This window comes from Peromyscus maniculatus, chromosome 2 (assembly GCF_049852395.1).
Source record: "Peromyscus maniculatus bairdii isolate BWxNUB_F1_BW_parent chromosome 2, HU_Pman_BW_mat_3.1, whole genome shotgun sequence".
Lineage (NCBI taxonomy): Eukaryota > Metazoa > Chordata > Mammalia > Rodentia > Cricetidae > Peromyscus > Peromyscus maniculatus.
In genome coordinates, this window is record NC_134853.1 from 145,740,182 (window position 1) to 145,758,199 (window position 18,018).

The 18,018-nt window shown below is 51.6% G+C and overlaps 2 protein-coding genes across 3 annotated transcripts; both read right to left on the bottom strand.

Moving 5' to 3' along the window:
• Window positions 1–671: 671 nt before the first annotated feature.
• On the bottom strand, window positions 672–13,048 carry Gjb4 (gap junction protein beta 4). Its single transcript, XM_042271895.2, has 3 exons — window positions 12,579–13,048; window positions 10,279–11,411; window positions 672–1,005 (listed from the first exon to the last, which is right to left on the bottom strand). The coding sequence occupies exons 2-3, from the start codon at window positions 11,063–11,065 to the stop codon at window positions 851–853; spliced, it is 942 nt and encodes a 313-aa protein (XP_042127829.2). The 5' UTR covers window positions 11,066–11,411; window positions 12,579–13,048; the 3' UTR covers window positions 672–850.
• A 732-nt stretch (window positions 13,049–13,780) lies between these two features.
• Gjb5 (gap junction protein beta 5) lies at window positions 13,781–17,397 on the bottom strand. 2 transcript variants are annotated; one of them, XM_076565093.1, is made up of 2 exons: window positions 17,264–17,397; window positions 13,781–14,978 (listed from the first exon to the last, which is right to left on the bottom strand). In XM_076565093.1, exon 2 carries the CDS (start codon window positions 14,952–14,954, stop codon window positions 14,139–14,141), a length of 816 nt encoding a protein of 271 aa, XP_076421208.1. In that variant the 5' UTR covers window positions 14,955–14,978; window positions 17,264–17,397; the 3' UTR covers window positions 13,781–14,138. The 2 variants fall into 2 exon arrangements, with proteins under 2 accessions (XP_076421208.1, XP_006987504.1); XM_006987442.4 differs by lacking the exon at window positions 17,264–17,397 and adding an exon at window positions 16,737–16,892.
• Window positions 17,398–18,018: the final 621 nt, after the last annotated feature.

The following is an 18,018-nucleotide window of genomic DNA, read 5'->3' on the forward strand; positions in this document are numbered from 1 at the left end:
TTTATCTGAAGACAAGGAGCCAGAATATGTGACTTGCTGTGACCTTTAGAACCCCAGTTTAAAGGGACCGGAACAGGGCTGGGTGGCTGGGAACAAAGAAAGAACCTGTGGCATGAGCAAGAATTTCCAGAAGAAAGCCCATGTATCCTTATGCTCCGTGTCGTGCAAGCCAGGGCCTGCTGAGCTTCCACTGGGCTGAGTGACAGACAGTGGGAGAGACTGGCGTTGGCAGGGAGGCTGAGAGACATGAAGGAGCCGAGACAGGTCACAGGTGGGAGGTGAGGGAGTGGGAGGTGAGGAAGGATGAATGGCCATGAAAGCCAGAAAATGTAGGTAGGTAGCTGCAGGGGACAGAGGGTCAAGGAAGGGCCTGTCCTTTTTTCTTTTTCTTTTTCTTTTTTTGAGGTGGGAAAGATCTGAGAACACTTGAAGCGGAAGAGAGAGGTAGGGGGTCAAAGTGTCCAGAGGAACAGACCTAAGCACTAATTGGACAATTCGAAGGTGCAGGCCCAACCCTTTCTGTGTGCTGAGGGAAGGGATGGAGGAAGGTGATGTGGGGTGGGGTGGGGGGGTGAGGGGGTGGGTGGGAGGGGTTATGGGGTGGGAGGTGGGGGATGGGGGGGTCTGTACTCGGAGGCAGTTGCAAGAAGACTTTCTACTTCTGGGATAACAAATACATGGCACAGGATAGGAAATTTGATAGTGGAGACACTGAGAAGGCTGCGACCATGGCCAGTAGCCAGAGATCAAGGTGTGTTGAGGGGCAGGGGTCCGCAGAGGCCTCCCTCTGGCTGTGGGGGTTGCTTCAGCAGAACCAGCGGCGGGGCAGCAATTCTTTGTGGTGATCACCTCAGTGAGAGTTTAGTAGCCTCTGACTGTACGTGCGGTGAGGGGTGGATGCTGCTCCTGCCTTGCGAGGGTCTGCAGTTCTAGAGGGATGATGGACATAAGCTGGCCGGTCCCACGTGCGGTGAGGGCGATGTTGGGGATGCTTGGAGCTCCAGCCTAGGCAGGACACAGAAGGAAGAAAACAGGAGGGTCGGGGGTGGGGGGTGGGTCTGAGAGGAGCTCAGGGTACCCGTGAGGCTACGGGAGGATGAGAGACGAGCTCCAAGTGAGAGGCTGGGGCAGCCGTCCTCACCATTTCTCCTTTCTCCCGCTGCCATAGTTACCCGTCTCTGGTCTGAGCTCCGTGGGGCTCCAGATCCCATTCTCCTGGGCTCTCTATAGGCTCCTGACCTTCCTCTACTGGAGTCTTTTCATCATGACTTGATTATTCTCATCTCTCCCGTCCCCTTTCCCGACCCCCTCCTTTCCTTGGCCCTTTATTCCCGTGACCCCTCATTCGCTCGCAGCCGGCACCCCTTCTCTTCCTACCCTGGCAGCCGCCATGCTCCAGCTCATTGCTCATGCTAAGTGTCTCCGTTTGCTTGGCTCTCACTTCACCGGGACCTGGTTGGTTCTGGCATGTCACATCCATGGACGACACTCCTGCCTCTGTCACGGTGGCTGTCTTGTGACACTGTGGAGCCCATTTTGGTTCTTATTTAAGTCAACCCACAGCAGTGTTCGGTGACAGCTTTCTGCTTTCAGACTCGTGCTTCTTGTGTTTCCTGGGTCCTCTCTTCCTCCTCGGTGACCTCATCTTCCCTTGGCTCGATGACCCTCAGCTGACTTTCCTGCATTCTGTTTGGTCTAGGAGCCACCTCAAGTGTCTTCTCATGCCCCCCCCCCCCCTCAGCCTTTGTCCAGATCCATCTCACCGGCTTCAAGGCGCCATCTACCATTGAGGCCCAGAGGAGCCGTCCTCCCCATGCCCAGTGAGATGACCCTGCAAACAGACCGAGGCTAACCTGATGTATGAACTTCAGTGTGGGTGGAATGAAAATATGTTCTGTTAACTGACTTCACTATACATTTATTTTTTATTTTACGTTTGTATTATTATTATTATTATTATTATTATTATTATTATTATTATGTATATGTGAAGGTATGTGTGACACTGTGCATGTGTAGAGGTCAGAAGGCCAGTTCTCTGCTTCCACCATGTATGTCCTGGGGGTCAAATTCAAGCAGTCAGAATCAGCAACTGGTCCCTTTTTACCCACCTGGCCATCTCACTGGCTCATGCTATAGATTTTAAGAACCATATGTTGTATAGGATATAGTATTCTTTTTCCCCTTTATATATATTTAAAAGGTAAGATTTTTATTTTTATGTGTATGAGTGTTTTACATATATTTGCATGTACACCAGTACATATTTGTGTGTACACCACATGGGTGCCTGATGCCCACAAAGGCCAGAAGAGAGTGCCATATCTGCTGGAACTGGAGTTACAGATGGTTATAAGTTGCCGTGTGAGTGGTGGAAATTGAACCCGGTCCTTTGCAAGAGCAGCAAGTGCTCTTAACTGCAGAGCTATCTGCCCTTATATTTTATAAATAAATTTTAGTTACACTGTTGCACTTGGAACACTTGGGCCAATCTGATTAGAGTTTTGTCACCATCAAAAGTGTATTTTGTGTGTGAACATGTTTGTGTGGATGCCTGTGCGTGTACTGGGCCACAAGCATATGTGTGTGCTTGTGTGTGGAAGCGAGAGGTCATCTTTGGGATCTACCTTTTTATTTCTTTGAGACAGCTTCTCTTCATTTGTCCAGAGCTTACCCATGTATGAACTTTGGTGTGGGTGGAATGAAAATATATTCTGTCAACTGACTTTGCTATACATTTATTTTTTTATTTTATATTTGTTATTATTATTATTATTATTACTACTGTGTGTATGTGAAGGCATGTGTGACACTGTGCATGTGTAGGCAGGCTTGGCTGGCCAGCGTGCCCCTGGGTCCACCTGTCCCTTGCTAGGATTACAGGTGTGCACTACTCTGCCCAGCCTTTTGACGTGGCTTTTGGGGACTGAACTCCGGTCCTTAGGCTCTGTGGCAAACACTTTACTGACTAAGCGATCTACTCCACACCACAAAACCTTTGTCCAAGTTGTCTGTGACATAGTTATAACAAATAAACAGACAGACAAACAGACAAATAAACAGACAGACAGACAAACAAAGAAACAGACAAACCTTTGAGTCAGAGTCTCACTAAGTAGCCCCAGGCTAGTGTGAACTGCATTCTCCTGCCTCAGTCTCCCAGATGCTGGGATCACAAGGGTAAACCACTACACTCAACAACTCAGTAATTTGTGAATCCTTGTAAGTGGCTTGAATTTTGGTTCTTTGTTACAAAACCTTAACTGTATAATTTAAGGAAGAAATATCCAGTGTGTGCCCACTTTATAACAGAAGCACTTCCTTTGTTTTCAAAAAAAAAAATTGTTTTTTTTATAAAAGAATGTGCTTACAAAGACAATACTTAAAATCGTAAGGCCCTACCACCAGGAATAAAGATTAAACCCGTGCCAAATGTCTGCCTCCATTTTTTCCTTCTGAATCTGCCAAGTGACTTCCATGACAGCCCGAATGCCATTGATTGAGGTTATTTTAGGCTAGTGAGTTTCCCCCAAAGAACAGTTTGTTGTTAAAAATGTAGTAATTGAGAGCATGGCCCACAATGCAGGAACTTTTGGTAAAGACTTCATTATAGGAAACCCTATAATGAGCAACTATGGAGCAAAACCCCGTCTTACATTGAGCCGGTTTTATAGACACCTCCCAGATCGCCATCTCTGGGCTAGGCCTTTCTCCCTTCTGTCAACAGGCTACTAGTCAGCTCTATCTGGATGTTGCTTAGTCAGTCGGTTGACCCACTTTTTATTGAGTTCCTACTGAACGTGGAGGATCAGTCCAAGGTGGTGGTAGTGGGGCGGGGGGGGGGGGGTAGTCAAAGGGTGAACAAGTCCTGGTTCTCCAGGATCTCATCTGCAACACCATGGGAACGAAGATGTTTTCAAAGCCAGTTATGTGCTACAAGGAAGACAGAAGAAGGTCACCTGATAGAGCATCCCATGGTGTGTGCTTCTGGGGCGGGTATGAGAGCCCCCTGGAATGGAGCTGTGTGAGTGATGCTGAGGAGAAAGATGTGTGGTGTTCTAGGAGAAAGGAGCAGCCAGAAAGAGCAGGTCCAAAGATCCTGAGGTGGTGAGGATGGGGTGGCCAGTGGCAGTAGAGATGGAGCAGATGGGAGGGCTGGAGGAGAGGAACGTTTTAGAGAGCAGTCCAGACCCCACCTACCGGGCCCTGTAGACTACGGCAAAGAGTCCGACCTGGTTTAGTTGTTTGGTCACAATGGGAAGCTGCTTGGAGATAGCTTTAATGAAAGCTTTTGGTCGTTGCTGTTCTTTTGAGATAGGGTAGTCTTGAACTTCTGATCTTCCTTCTACCTCCCTGAGTGAGATCGAGGGTGTTCAGAACCACACCCAGTTTTATGTGCTGGTGGGGATTGAATCCAGGCAAGCACTCTCCCAACAGAGCTACATCCTTATCTGTAATTTTAATCGGAAGAGTGAGCTAATTAGACTTTGCTCATGTCCAAAGATCTTTTGGGTCACTGTCGGGAAGAAGGAGTGAGGGCAAGGAGATTAGCTGCTGTAAGGGTTCAGATGTTGAAACTCGGCATCTTGGCCTGGGATGGAAAGGCTTGGATATAGCAGGAAGTGATTGGGTTTTGAATATATTTTGGAATTGCTGCCAATATGACTTGCCAATGATGTGGGTGTAGTTATGAAGAAGGAGGCTCCTAGGTATTTTTTTCCTTCTATGAATGTGTGTGTGTGGTTCTATGTGTTGTGGTGCATGTGTGTATGGTGTATGTGTGTGCACTTATGCATGCATGTGTGGAGACCCAAGGAAGACTTCCTGTGTCCTGTTCTACCATGCTCCACCTAATTCAACTGAGACAGGGTCTCTCACTGAATCCAGGGCTAGGCTGGTGGCCAGCAAGTCCCAGCAATTCTCCTTCCTCCTCACTCCCCAGTCTTGTGGTTATGGGCATGGGAAGCCATGCCCAGATTTTTTATGTGGGTGCTGGGGTTTGAACTCAGTCCCTATACTTGCACAAGAAGCACTCATCCCAACTGAGCCACTTTCCCGGGCTTGAGTTTTTGACTGTGTAGGAAGCCAGATGGGGAGGCCATCTTCCACCCAGGGCAAGAGGAAGACAACGTGAATCTGTTTTCAGGCAGATTAGTGGGAAGTTGGACATATACATGTGTCTCTCGGGGAAGACGTTAGCTGTGAACACACAAACCAGGAGGATAGAGATGGTTTTATTGATGGTACCGAGTGAGGTAACTGAGGGGAAAAGGGTTTGCAGAGGAGGAAAGAGTGCAGGGAATGGGCCCTGGAGCGTCTTATATTTAGAGATTTAGAAGATGGAGAGGAAGCACCTCCAGAGATGAATAAAGACCCATGAGTGAGGTGGAAGCGAGGGGACAGTGCTGCATGGAGGCCAGCAGAAGATGAAATTTAGGGAGGGGGCTCTCGGTGGCCAAACGCTGCCAAGGGAGTGAGCTGGGGTGGAAAGGCTGACCCCTGGATTTGGCATGTTGGAAACCACTGGGGTGAGGAGACCAACACATAAAGCTCTTAGGAGACATTGCTTTTCAACACTGGTAGGTAACTGGAGAAGGAGGTGATGTTGAGAGAGAGTTACAAGGGGAGAGAGATGAAATATTATAGCGTATTTCAGAAAGGGGATTTGTGAAAGAGAGTACAGCCTGGAGTAGAGATGAGGCGATGGGGTCTGCTGGCAGGTGGAGAAGGTGTGCTAGGCACAGGGATGCTTCATCCAGATTGCAGAGGAGAAGGCAGAGGGACTGGGCAATCATGCTAAGAAGGCGATAGGTGTGTTAGGACGGTCTGGAATCTGCTTCCTCTTCTTGCTCCTCAGGGACATGGAATGGCTGTCCGTCAGTCAAGCTCTAGGATTTCAAGAATGAGGACTGGAGGATGAGAAGAGAAAAGGGTATCCTCTAGTCATCTTGGAGAGTTGGGCTAAAGTTGTAGGAAAATGTAGGACTGCTTAGAAGTGCTGGGTACCCGACTTGAGTTATCGCTGTCAGATGTTTACATTGAGATCAGTCGGTCCAGTTGTATGATTCTTCAGGTGGCCCAGCAACAGATGCCTCTTGGAGAAGGTCTCGCCAGGCGAAGCACTAGAGAGACATATGCAAAAGCAAGGGGTAGGGAATACGTGGGTGGCAGTGATTACAGGGGGCTGGGGAGTCAAAGCTGGAAGTGAGAGGAGGGGACCATGAAGAGGGGCGATGGGGTGGGTTAGGGGGTGGGGAAGAAAGATTGCTCTAGTGAGAACCAGATTGAGTGAGCTGCTAAGATGGGAGATGTCTTGGTACAGACCAAGTGTGGGAGGCAAGGAGGTAAGGTTTGGTGGGTAGAAAAAAAGCTTGTTGGAAGCAAGGTCAAGGAAAGAGAGGCCAGATGTCTTAGCTGTGAAGACATCAAGAACCATCACAAATATTCTGGGGGAGAGAAAGACAAGGAGCTAGGGATCACAGTGGCCCAAGAGGGATGGGGAATAACCAGGTTTCTTATTTGTATCTCAAACTTAACACGTCTGAAACGGAAGTCATCTCAGCTCCATCAAACCTGCACATCTCCTGAGGCTCTGGACTCACTAAATGACGTTGCTATTCAGAGACAGAAACCTGAGAGTCACTTCGATTCTTCTCCGTGCTTGGTCCCCACACCCAAGCAAATCAGCAGATCTTTCTGATTCTATCTCGTAAAACCCAGCTATTTCCTTCCATGCCCACTGAGCAACCCTGCCTGGTTCATTTCGTTATAGTTCCTCAGACCATTGCATCACATTCCCAATTGGTAGGCCTGCCTCAGTCGCTCCACACTGCAATCGCAGGCGTCACCCCAGAGATAAATCTTTCCAGGACTTGTTCTTGTTTTTGGGATGAAGTCCAAGATCACTAACAGAGATTTACAAAGAGTACATTACATGGTCTTTCCTGGTCCATTTCAGCCTCACTCCAAACATGAGTCCCTCAGCTGACTTAGCCATCCTGGGTTTCTTTCAACCCTCAGATTTGCCCTCTGTTGATTTATAAATGCTGTCCTTCTCTATCCAAGGTCCAGTTCTCCAGCACTTGGCAAAACCCTCACTTTGTCCAGCTGTCATTGTGAGGTCCCAGGGAGCCCTTTCCTGGATGCCTGCCTGTCAGGTCCTCTTCTGCATTCCAGCACCCCACGCTTGCCCAGGTCACTAGGCATTTAGTAGTCATCTTTTCCTCTAGGATGTAAGCTGTGTGAGCCCAGGGAGTAGGTTTGATTCTTCCCACAACCTAGCATGGAGACTTGACATAAACCGTCAATATCTGAGGACTTGAATCCAAGGGGAGGTTCTAAGGGTGGAGCAGCTGTGGGTGGTGACAGGGCCTGGCACCTTCTGAGTGGAAAGCTGAGTGTCTCAGAGGACAAGAGAGTCATGAAATGAGGAGGGCAGGGTGAAGCACTGGTGGTCCATGTGACCCCAGGTCATTTGACAAGGACTAGGAAGAGAAGATCCCTGACCGTGGGTTCAGTCTTGGATGACTGAGAAGTAGGTAGCAGCGATGGGAACTGGAAAGAGTGAGCAAGAGGAAGACAGAAGGGGGGACACACGGGGATTTCTCAAGAAGGTGGAGGTTTGAGTGGAGACAGTGGGGGGTGTGTTCTTGAGAATGTGGGAGACAACAGGATGAGACATCTTAGTGGCTGGGGAGCTGCCTACAGGATTCATCTCAATCACCTCTGGAAGCCTTGGCTGATCAGATCATAGTTGGTCTCCACCTGGCTAATGTTTTAGGATAAGAAATCTCTGGAATGTGAGGATATTATGGGAACGGTCAGGTCATAGGGTGAGCTCACAATATGGTGGATCCAACAGCAACTCCTGGAGTGAGCTTCTAGACCCCCAGGGGAATTGTGCCCTGGTCTGGACTTGGCAGCTGTCTTGGTCTCAGCCGTGTAGGGCCATCTGGTTCTGTTGAGAGTGCCTGGGGCTGGCAGTCACAGCTATGGGCTGAGGAGGGTGGACAGCCACCCTTGTCTCCTAGAGTCAGAAGCTCAGGAGGTGGCATTGTCCCAACACCAATCCCTATGTTCCAAGTTAGCAGCTCCTGGAGAAACACTGCTGACCGAACCAAAGCTTCCTACTAATTCCTGTTGGCTTTCCTGCCACCAGGGTCAGCTCAAACCAATGGCCTGTAGGAGAGTTCAAAGGACCAGTACTGCGTATCTAAGTGGGACCCCTCTGTGGCAGCATTTATGACCCCCTCTTCCAAATCTGGCAAGCTCTAGGTCCCTGGGTGCATGCCCAGCTTAGTTCAGCCCCTCCTGCCTTGCTTCCCTGCTCCATCCATCCTAGATGCCAAATCCTTGCTTCTAGCTCTGCTTCCAGGGAACTTGACCTAAGACAGGCGACTCTCTGATCTTGTCCCCAATCAAGCGTAGAGACTACCCAGTGGGCTTGGAGGTTTTTCCCTACACCTTGAACCAAGATGTTTAAACCAGGTTTAGCTAACCACAAGAAGCCAACAAAGGTAAAAACACTTTGCTGGTTTCCCAGGTTAGGTGTGGCAGGAGGTTCAGATAAACAAGACACAGTTTCCCCCCAAGAGGCTCACAGCCCATTTACTCATTTCACAAGCATTTATTGAAGGCTGCAAGGAGCTGGTGACTCAGCATTCCTGTCCTGAAAGGGCTCACAGGCTGATGGGTATCATTCACGGGTATCAGAGATTCCAACCCAGGGAGAGGGGCAGGAGAGAGGCCTGAGCTTTTCTGGCATACAAAGTGGTGGGTGAAGGCTGTCCTTGAGGGTTGAGGGCATTTGCAGAGGGGGCAGGAGGGCATTCCAAGCAGAGGGATCAGTATGGCAAAGGTTGGAGGCACAACCACAGCATCCTGAATGCCTAGGTGTTGTTATCAGTAAGTGGTAGGCTGAGGGAGGAAGTCGTGGAGGAATAGGGAGGTCAGCAGAGCCAGCTTGGGGGCAATGAGTTTGGGGGTGGGTGTGCTGAAAGAAATATTAAAGATGAAGAAATGGCATGGCCACATTCGTGGACTGAGTAATCATTCCATCCAGGTGTGGAGGGTAGATCTGAGAGGCCCTGTGGGAAGATTGATGGCAGGCTATGGGGTGACAGAGGAGGTAACTTAGGAGGCCCTCGGAGGTTGGAATCAGTGCTCTGTGGTGCTGTGCCAGGATGTGGGCTGCGAGGAGCTGATGTGGGGTGGGGGGAGAGGTTGAGTGAGGGTCATAGGCCAGCTTCTGGCTTGGACAGCTAGATAATGGCAGTGCCCTTCACAAATGGGGCAGGGTCTCTGTGAGGAGGGCAGCTCGTGGGGAGGAAGGCAAAGCCAGTTAGGGGTTGAGAGTTGTGCTATGTAAGTATTTTCCCTGAGAGTTTTCCAGGGGCAGCTGGTGGACTCAGAGACAGGTCCATGATAGAAAGATGTTTATGGGACTGTCAATCTATGTGTGGTTATAGGGTAGGGGGAGGATGAGGTAACTCAGAGAAGTCTCTTGGTGGAGGATTGATGGGCTGTGGCATGTCCTCTGGACCCGTGGAAGACTCCATCTTTCAATTACTTCCAACACCATTCTCCTACCTTCAAAGGTACTCCCCACATGGGAGCTGCTTTGGGCAGGGTTAGGGAGGTCAGGAGGTGGAAGTAGAACCGCACACAATGCATGGACAGACTTATGTTCTCTGAGAACTAGACCGGGGTCTCCATTGCTCCCTGTCTTCCGGCCTTGGATAGCTTGCTGCAAAGCTGTGAGGCCCCTGGTGTAGGCCCTGTCTTTGCTGTTCTTCTCTATGTCCTGGTGACGTGCATGTGTGTGTGCGCGTGCGTGTGCGTGTGTGTGTGTGTGTGTGTGTGTGTGTGTGTGTGTGTGCATGTGTGCGTGTGGTGTAAGAGGTTGGGGCTCAGATGATCATTTAGTGACTTAGTGTCCTCCAAGAGACCCATCTGAAACACCACCCCCAAACTTCTCCACCCATCAGGCACAACCTGTCTACAAAGCACTGGGAACATCGTATTTATTAAGGGAGTTGAGGTACTCTATTGACAAATATAAAATCCCACCAGCCATCAAGTCCCTGGAGGCTCAGGATTTAGGGACTCAAGGGTGTTCCCCATCTTCTACTAGCCCTGGATGAACTTCCGGAGCCCCCATAGCCATATTTCCCACCTGACCTGCTGCAGACGATAACACTGCCTTTGCCCATTTTCTTGGATGGCTTCTGTGAACAGGCAGTGACCGGGTAGGCCTACCTGCAGGTCATGGATACACACCTGTATCCACCGTGGCCATCCCGACCTTTGTTAGGACGGCGGTTTCATCTTGGGGGTGACCTCCTTGGGAGATCACATAGGGCGGGCAAGTATCTGGTAGATGTTGCCTCCGAGAAGTTTTCCGACGCCGGGGACGGAAGACCTCCATGCATCTCTTGCCCACCAGGTAGGCGACCTCACTGAGGTTGAGTAGGATACAGATGGCTGCCGTGATCACCATGAAGTAGGTGAAGACCTTCTTCTCCGTGGGTCGGGAGATGTAGCAGTTCACGGTGTGGGGGCAGGGATCCACAGAGCACTCTACCACTCGAGGCATGTCATAGTCCTTGTAGATGTAGTGGAAGATATAGAGAAAACCCGAGTCCACAGCAGCTTTGAAGATGAGGCTCAGCAGGTATGTCCACCACAGGCCGCCCCGCTTCTTGCTCAGGTTGCTATACAGGGCCGGGGCGTTGGGCCCGTGTTTGCGGCGGTATTTCCGTTCCCGCTCTTCTCGGTAGGCCACATGCATGACCACCAGCAGGGAGGGGCAGGTGACCAGGATGAGCTGCAGGGCCCAGAGACGCACGTGGGACACGGGGAAGAACTCATCATAGCAGACGTTGGGGCAGCCGGGCTGCTGAGTGTTACAGATGAAGTCCTTTTGCTCGTCATCCCACACCTCCTCCGCCGCCACCACGTACACCAGCACTCGGAAGATGAAGACCACCGACAGCCAGATGCGGCCCAGTGCGGTGGAGTACTTGTTCACGCCGCTCAGGATTCCCTGGAGAAACCCCCAGTTCATGTTGGCTGTGTCCTCGGTGCTTCACGTGGACGTGTGTGCGTGCGTGCGTGCGTGCGTACGTGTGTGCTAACCTCTCAGGCCCCGGGAGTCACAAGGCCTGGGAGAACCCACAAAGGGGTGTCCTTATAGATGATGTCAAGGCCAGGACTGTTTCACAACAACCACGGGGCCATTGTGTCTTCACTCGCAGTGACTCAGAGAAGGGACGGCCACAGTCCCCATCTCACAGGAAAGTGTGTTAAGACTGAGAGGTGACAGGTACCTGCCCAAGATCTCACAGCAGCAAGTAGCACAGATGGTCTTGAACCCTGGTCTCCAGACTCCAAAAGTCAGGGTCTCCTTCCTTCTACAAAGAAACAAGCACATGGGACATAAGCACCACACATGCGTGTGTCAGCCGGCCCTTTCATGCCAGTCTCAGCCGTAGTGGCCCAGAGACCTCTAGTATCAGATTATTTGCTCTTCCATCAGCTTTGGGGACTAGATGAGGGCAAGAAGGGGCAGGGTAGGGAGGCCTTTATTGGTGGTCAGATCCATCGATTTCTTCCTGGACCCAGCACCGGCAGGGCCCTATGTTGGAAATGCCCAGCCTGGCTCTGTGGTCTCTATCTCAGAACAGTCTCCATTCTCACTCCCTTGAGACTCTGGGAACTTTCTGAGACATCCCTTCCCAAACGACACACGGGCTCTTCGGCAACCGCTGTGGCTTGGCACCGTTCCCACCCTGCCGTGTCAGAGTGGAGCAGATTGTTGTACTTATTTATTCATCTTTTTTATTGTCTTGAAACCTGGACCACGGTGGGTCCCTCTGGAATTCCAACCATTTCATTGGTGTGTGTGTGTGTGTGTGTGTGTGTGTGTGTGTGTGTGTGTGTGTAAGAGATGGGGAGGAGGCAGGGGCTGGGTCCTGGTAGGGTCTTTGCCCTGACATTGATCTTTCTTCCCAGGTACACCCCTCTTCTCTGCCTAATTAGTGGCTGTCTGATAGTCACATCGTTCATTATTTTCACACAGGCATGTTCGGTGTACCCCAACTTTGCTATCCCCTGGCTGGAGTTCCTGTGATGTTCCATCTCCAGCCCTCCTTGCACTGTCTCTGACTCAGCTCCTGGGTTCTACAGCGGGGTATCCCCGGGACACAGGCTGAGGCCCCCCCCTGTCTTCCACTGCAGGGTACATCACATGCACTCCAGTGGCCCCGCCAAATGTCTCCCTTCCTTGGTAGACTGCTAGAGGCTAGAAGACAAACTGTACATCTGTCTCCTGGGACCCAGCTTCTTGTCAGCTTCATGTGCTCTCGACAGATGCTGGGTAAACCGAGCTGTAGCCTCCTTCTCCCCGGTCTCTTCTAGATTCTTCTCTGGCCTCCCTTTAGTACAGCACAGCCCACCATTTCCTCCCCTCTGTGGAGGATTCCTAGGGTTCTCTCGGGGACCCTGCCCTCCCCTGATGCCCTCTGAAGCTAGGTGCCCAGGCCTAGGTTCCCTAGGACCTTTCCCCCAGCTCTCCTCACCCTTCTTGGGTCCCCGTGGGTCCTCACTCTCCGGTGCCGGCTTGTCTGTCTGCCCGAGGGCCTCCTGGAGGCAGCTTTTGTTCCTCACTTCCCAGCAGGGTGGGGCTGTCTGAGCCAATGAGCCAAGAGAGAGTGCCAGGGTGGGTAGGCAGGCTGGGCAGAAGGACTTCCCTGGGCACAGTGCAGAGCTAACACCTGTGGCTCATCTCTCTGGCTCACACCTTGCTCCTCCAGCCTGTCTGGGTTGGTAGGTATGTGGGTGGGACTACAGCGATGGAGGCAGGCAGGAGTCTGGTGCCAAAATGTCCAGGTACAGGATGGGGCTAGTGCCACCGATCCTGTTCCTGACCCTTTCAGCTTGTCACTTCCGTTCCCTGGTTCGCAACTCTCTCTTTTGTCCTGTCCTCAGGCATCTGGTCCAGAGGTCCTCGGCGGTTGGTTTCTAAGGAAAGGGACAGCCTTGATTCAGTCCAGGACTGTGTGCCGCTCTGCTGGGGCTCTATCTGGGGACAGGATCTTAGGCTGCTCTGTCTCGGAACCCACACAGGCCACCTGTCTTTTCTAGACCAGGGAACCCACTGCCCTGCTGGAGATGAGGAATGCGGGCTGGTGACATGAAATGCTGCTGCTGTTGGCTTGGGGCCAGGCATATGGCCTGTGTGTCCTAGGCCTCTGTTGGAAATGCCTCTGGAGAAGCTAGCGTGTGTCCCAGCAGGGGCTACAGAGGAGTGTTGGGCTTGTGTCTGGCGGGGACAGTGGAGGTTAATGTACACCCAGGGAGGGGTCCCTGCCTCATTTCACACAAGCATTTATTGAGTACTTCCTAATAGCGATGAGTCACATGTGTGTGACCTTTTTTGGCTGGCTAACCCTGGTACCGCCAGGAGCTTGTCAGTGCTCACAGTGACCCCCACAGGCTATGAATTAATAACTCACTTTGGAGAGGAGTTGAAGTCGTCTAAGTTCTGAAGCAGCAGCCACACAGACTCCAGAATCTGGGTGGTTTCTGTGGCAACATGTGATTCTCTGTGTACCAAACCCTATCATCTCTGCAGACACCCACAGCCCAGACTCCCAGCCAGGGCAAAAGGCTAGCTTTGGAACTGTCCCCAGGAAAAAGCTAGAGACCCCTTTTCTTGAGGAGAGGATGACCCCTAGACTCCAGGAAGATCACAAAGGCCAAGACCAAAGGGCACCTTGAATCTGTGAACCCATTTATCTTTATTAATTTTTCACCCTGGGCCACACATGGAAGGCATTTGCTCATCTGTGCCCCCATGAAACTCCTCCTCCGGGAAACCCTGTTAAGTGGCACTCAGTGTGTTTATTTAACAGAAAAGGAAATTGAGGTACAGAACAGAGGGGTAATTCAGTGAAGGCCACTCAGCCGGGACAAGTGGCCTAAAGCTGAGAGACAATTGGATCCCAAGCTGTGGGGGGGTCTCCCCTTTTGCCCGCCTCCAACTCCAGCTCAGCTCTTCCCTCACCGGATACATCTGCGAGAGAGACACCGGAACCTTCCGACTCATGCCCACCCTGCCAGTCCAGCCTGGGGACCCCTCACAGGATCGTTTTCTTCACATAGGCTCGGGGGCGGTCTGGTAAGAGAGGTGGGTGAGTGTCTGAGCCCAGAAAGATGAGGTCTCCTGACAGGAGGTCCTTCTGTTTGCTGGAAGAGCTGACCCAGTTTGGGTCATGCTCTGGGTGTGCAGTGAGTGCCCGCCCCGATGCCATGCACTCAGAGCACCGCTTAATCACCAGGTAGGCCAGCTCCACAAGGTTAAGCAGGATGCAGATGACGGCCGTCACCAACATGAAGACAATGAAGATGTTCTTCTCCGAGGGCTTAGAGATGAAGCAGTCCACTGTGTTGGGACACGGTGTTGCTTGGCACTTGACCATGGACGGGAGGGTATATTGGGGGTAGAACACGTGGAATATGTAGAGGAAGATGACGTCGATGCTGGCCTTGAACAACAGGCTGAAGACGTATGTCCACCAGAGTCCACCCCGCTTCTTGCCAGGGTACAGGTAAAGGTGTCCCTTGCCAACCTCTTCTTGGTACCTCTTCTCTCGAGCCTTGCGATAGGCCACATGCATGACCACCAGCAGGGAGGGGCACGTGACCAGGATGAGCTGCAGGGCCCAGAGGCGCACATGAGACACGGGGAAGAACTCATCATAGCAGACGTTGGTGCAGCCCGGCTGCCTGGTGTTGCAGTCAAAATCCTTCTGGTCTTCACCCCACACACGCTCAACTGTCACCAGGTACACCAGCACCCGGAAGACGAAGACCAGAGACAGCCAGATGCGACCAAAGGCTGTTGAGTACTTGTTGACCCCACTTAGGAGCCCTTCAAAGACGGTCCAGTTCATGGTGGACTCAAGGGCGGGCTGCTCCTGCAGGGGAAGGAGAATGGAATTTCCCACGTTACGGAATACTCCGTCTGAGCACTTCACAGAAATGTGTCATTACAGGACTAGGTACTCTAATCACCCCCATTTTACAGCTGAGAGAAACTGAGGCACAGAGGCGTTTATGAAGTTACGTGACTATTAAATGCAGAGCTGGCATGGAGGCATAGGTTATTAAGTCAGAGCAGGCCTGCTCATAAAAGCGGGTGGGTGCTGATGCCAGGAACCAGTCATCCTGAGTCCCTGAGCCTTGGGCTAGTCCCCCTCAGACTACCCGCTTTAAAAGGAACCTGTTCTCTGTCCTTTGCTGGCTTGGGGGATGGAACTGCAAATGTCCAGGCAATGAGGTGCTACTTACCTGAAGGCGGGACAATTTAGATTAAAGAGGGGAACCACAGTGCTCTTTATACAAGAGGCCCCCCCAGAATAAGCAGGTGGGCCAATGTTTCCCATACTATTGTTTCATGACACCCTCCCTGGTCCAAAGGCAGGCAGCAGGAATCATGAACACACGAATAATTCTGTGTTCAAGACAAAATAGCCCGGTTCAGCAAAATTAAGTAGGTCCCTTTGCTCACCCATGCTAATAAATTCACTTTGTGACTCCCTCGAAGCGGGATGAAATAGGGCAGCACTGCCCAGACTCCTCTGACCACAGAGCCCCCTTTCATCCTGACCCAGCTTTGATCATCTTGTCGGACAGCTTCGTCAAAACACCAGCGTGGAAAATGCTGTTCGGGTGGGTTCTGCTGGTGAACTTGGCATGAATGGCCAACAGAAGCAAATTCATCTTTTGAGCAAAGGGGTCCCTCCTTCTCCACCAGGGAGTCCTCTCTGCCTGATTCTTGGGGGATGATGGGGGTCCACTGAGGCCGAGACACTGTGGGCTCACTCTAGGAAGTTTTGATGAAAGTAGGGAGCCACACACTTTCATGTGCTGGCCTGGGTGGAAAGTCACCATCCACATGACCCTGAAAGGTCAGCTGCAAAGCGGGGTGTGGTCCCAGCCAACTCAGACCGTGTTTATGCAGTAAGAGGTACTGCTCAAAGCACTTTGCAAAAAATACAGTATTGTTCCCTCATAGCAAGGGCTATGGCATTTTTCTCACCTAATGGAGGTCAGAGAGCTTAAGCAATCCCTTGGCCGCACATAGCTGGTAAGTAACAAAGTCGGGACTCAGACCTAGGCAGGCTGGCTCCCGAGTTCACTCTGCACACTGTCCCATTTTGAGTTGGGGTCCTTTCCTTGAGTTTTAGTGAACTGCTCGCTCTTCCAATGCATCTCCCTTCTCTACCTGGGGGGCTCTTGGGTGAGAGTGTCTGGGGGGGGTCTCTGCTCCTCACCCCATTTGTCTATACCACTCACCCCTTGGCCACGTGGTGGCCTTGCTTTGAGTCACTGTCTCTGGTGGGTGGAGCTGGCAGCAGCGTCTGAGGAACACCCAGGGAGGCCTAGCCCTAACCCCGGGCTCTACAGGCTCAGTCAGGCATTGCTGTTCTGTCTGCAGCCCAGCTCCGCCCTGCTCAGCCCCTTTCCCACTCAGCTCCGGTCCCCCAGTTCTGTCACCTCTGCTGGCTGGGGAGAGGGAGAAGAGCCTAGAGCAGAGTGAGGAGTGCTTCCCTTCACCACCAGGAACCAGGATGGCCCGTGGGTCCAGGCTACCCCCCTCCAGCCTCCTCCGGAGAACTAGTCCCTGCGAGGTGTGCCAAGTCCTGGGCACCTCTGAGTATAGAGGCCTTTACCTGAGTAGCGACTCCTCAGGGCTCCCTAGAACCGCTCCTGGAAGCCAGCAGGTGGGGTTCAGCAAGCATCAGAATTCATGTCAGAATCAGGGAAGGGTTTCTGGGAAAGCTCATACTTGGGGCAGAGGCTGTTGAGCAGCCCAGGCGTGTCCTGTTGGCCAGGAGGGATGGGGGGGAGGGAGGAGCTGTGGGCTGCATAGCCATTGGCTAGTCTCAAAGACGGCCTCTCTTGAGGCCGAGAAACCTAGGAATTCCGTCCTCTCAGAGCTAGACTCCTGGCATCCTCTAGGAGAACCCCTACTTTTTCATCTTTTCACCCCCAACCTTGTATGAAGGAGCAGAGGCCAGCCCTGCCCCCTTTAAATTCTTCTAGAATTCTCCAGGGCCAACTTTCTCTCTTCTCTTCCCTCCTTCCCTCCTTCTCCTCTCTCTGCCTCTCTCTCGCAGTTGAACCCCACACCCCTGTACTCACGTCCTGTGTCCCTGTGTCTGGCTGGGCCTCACAGCCCAGACTCAACTCCACTCACCTTTCCAGCTCCTGTTTGCTTTGGTATAATAGGGTCTTTAGAGACATCCCAGGCTGGCCTCCAACTCTGGATCCTCCTGGTTCAGCCTCTTGAGCGCTGAGAATCTCAGCTGGGAGACGAATCAGTGTTGAGTGCACACCCAGCCCCAGCTCACGCCTGGATGAAGCATGTCTGCCACACACCTCCCCTCCCGAGACACATCACTGCCTTCTTGTGTTCTGGATGTGTTCTGGAGAACTCCCAACAGCCTCTCAGCACTAAGTTTTGAGACATTTTAAAGTACCCAAATTACCCAAAACAAACAAACAACAAAACCAAACCAAACCAAAACAAAAAAAAACCCAAAAACAAAAAACCCAAAACAAACAAACAAACAAACAAATAAACAAAAAACCCCCACCAAAACCACGAAAATGAAGCTCAGTCACTATAGTGTGCTTATCTAACAAATATAAAGACCTGGGTGAGATCCTCACCAAGGCATAAAGCGGGTGTGGTAGTGCATGCTTGTAATTCCAGCACTTGGGAGCTGGAGTCTAAAGGGTGAGGAATTCAAGGTCATCTTCTCCACGTAGTAAGTCTGAGGCCAGCCTGGGCTAGACGAGACTATCACAAAAACAAACAGCATGAAAACGAGACAGACATGTGCAGGGTTTATAGAATGATGTGGAGCTGCAAGGAGGCAGACTTGGCTCCCTTGATTTCAGCCGCGGAAGTAGCGCTGGGTAGCTCAGCGTTTTCGCCGGTCCGTGTGT

What these genes read in the sequence shown, in the direction of transcription:
- Gjb4 (XM_042271895.2), bottom strand. Translation starts at nt 11,065, where the DNA reads ATGAACTGGGGGTTTCTCCAGGGAATCCTGAGCGGCGTGAACAAGTAC. An exon ending in GATGGCCACGGTGGATACAG is followed by an intron (nt 1,006 to 10,278) that starts GTGTGTATCCAT and finishes TGTCCTGCCTAG; the next exon opens with GCTGGAGCTCCAAGCATCCC.
- Gjb5 (XM_076565093.1), bottom strand. Translation starts at nt 14,954, where the DNA reads ATGAACTGGACCGTCTTTGAAGGGCTCCTAAGTGGGGTCAACAAGTAC.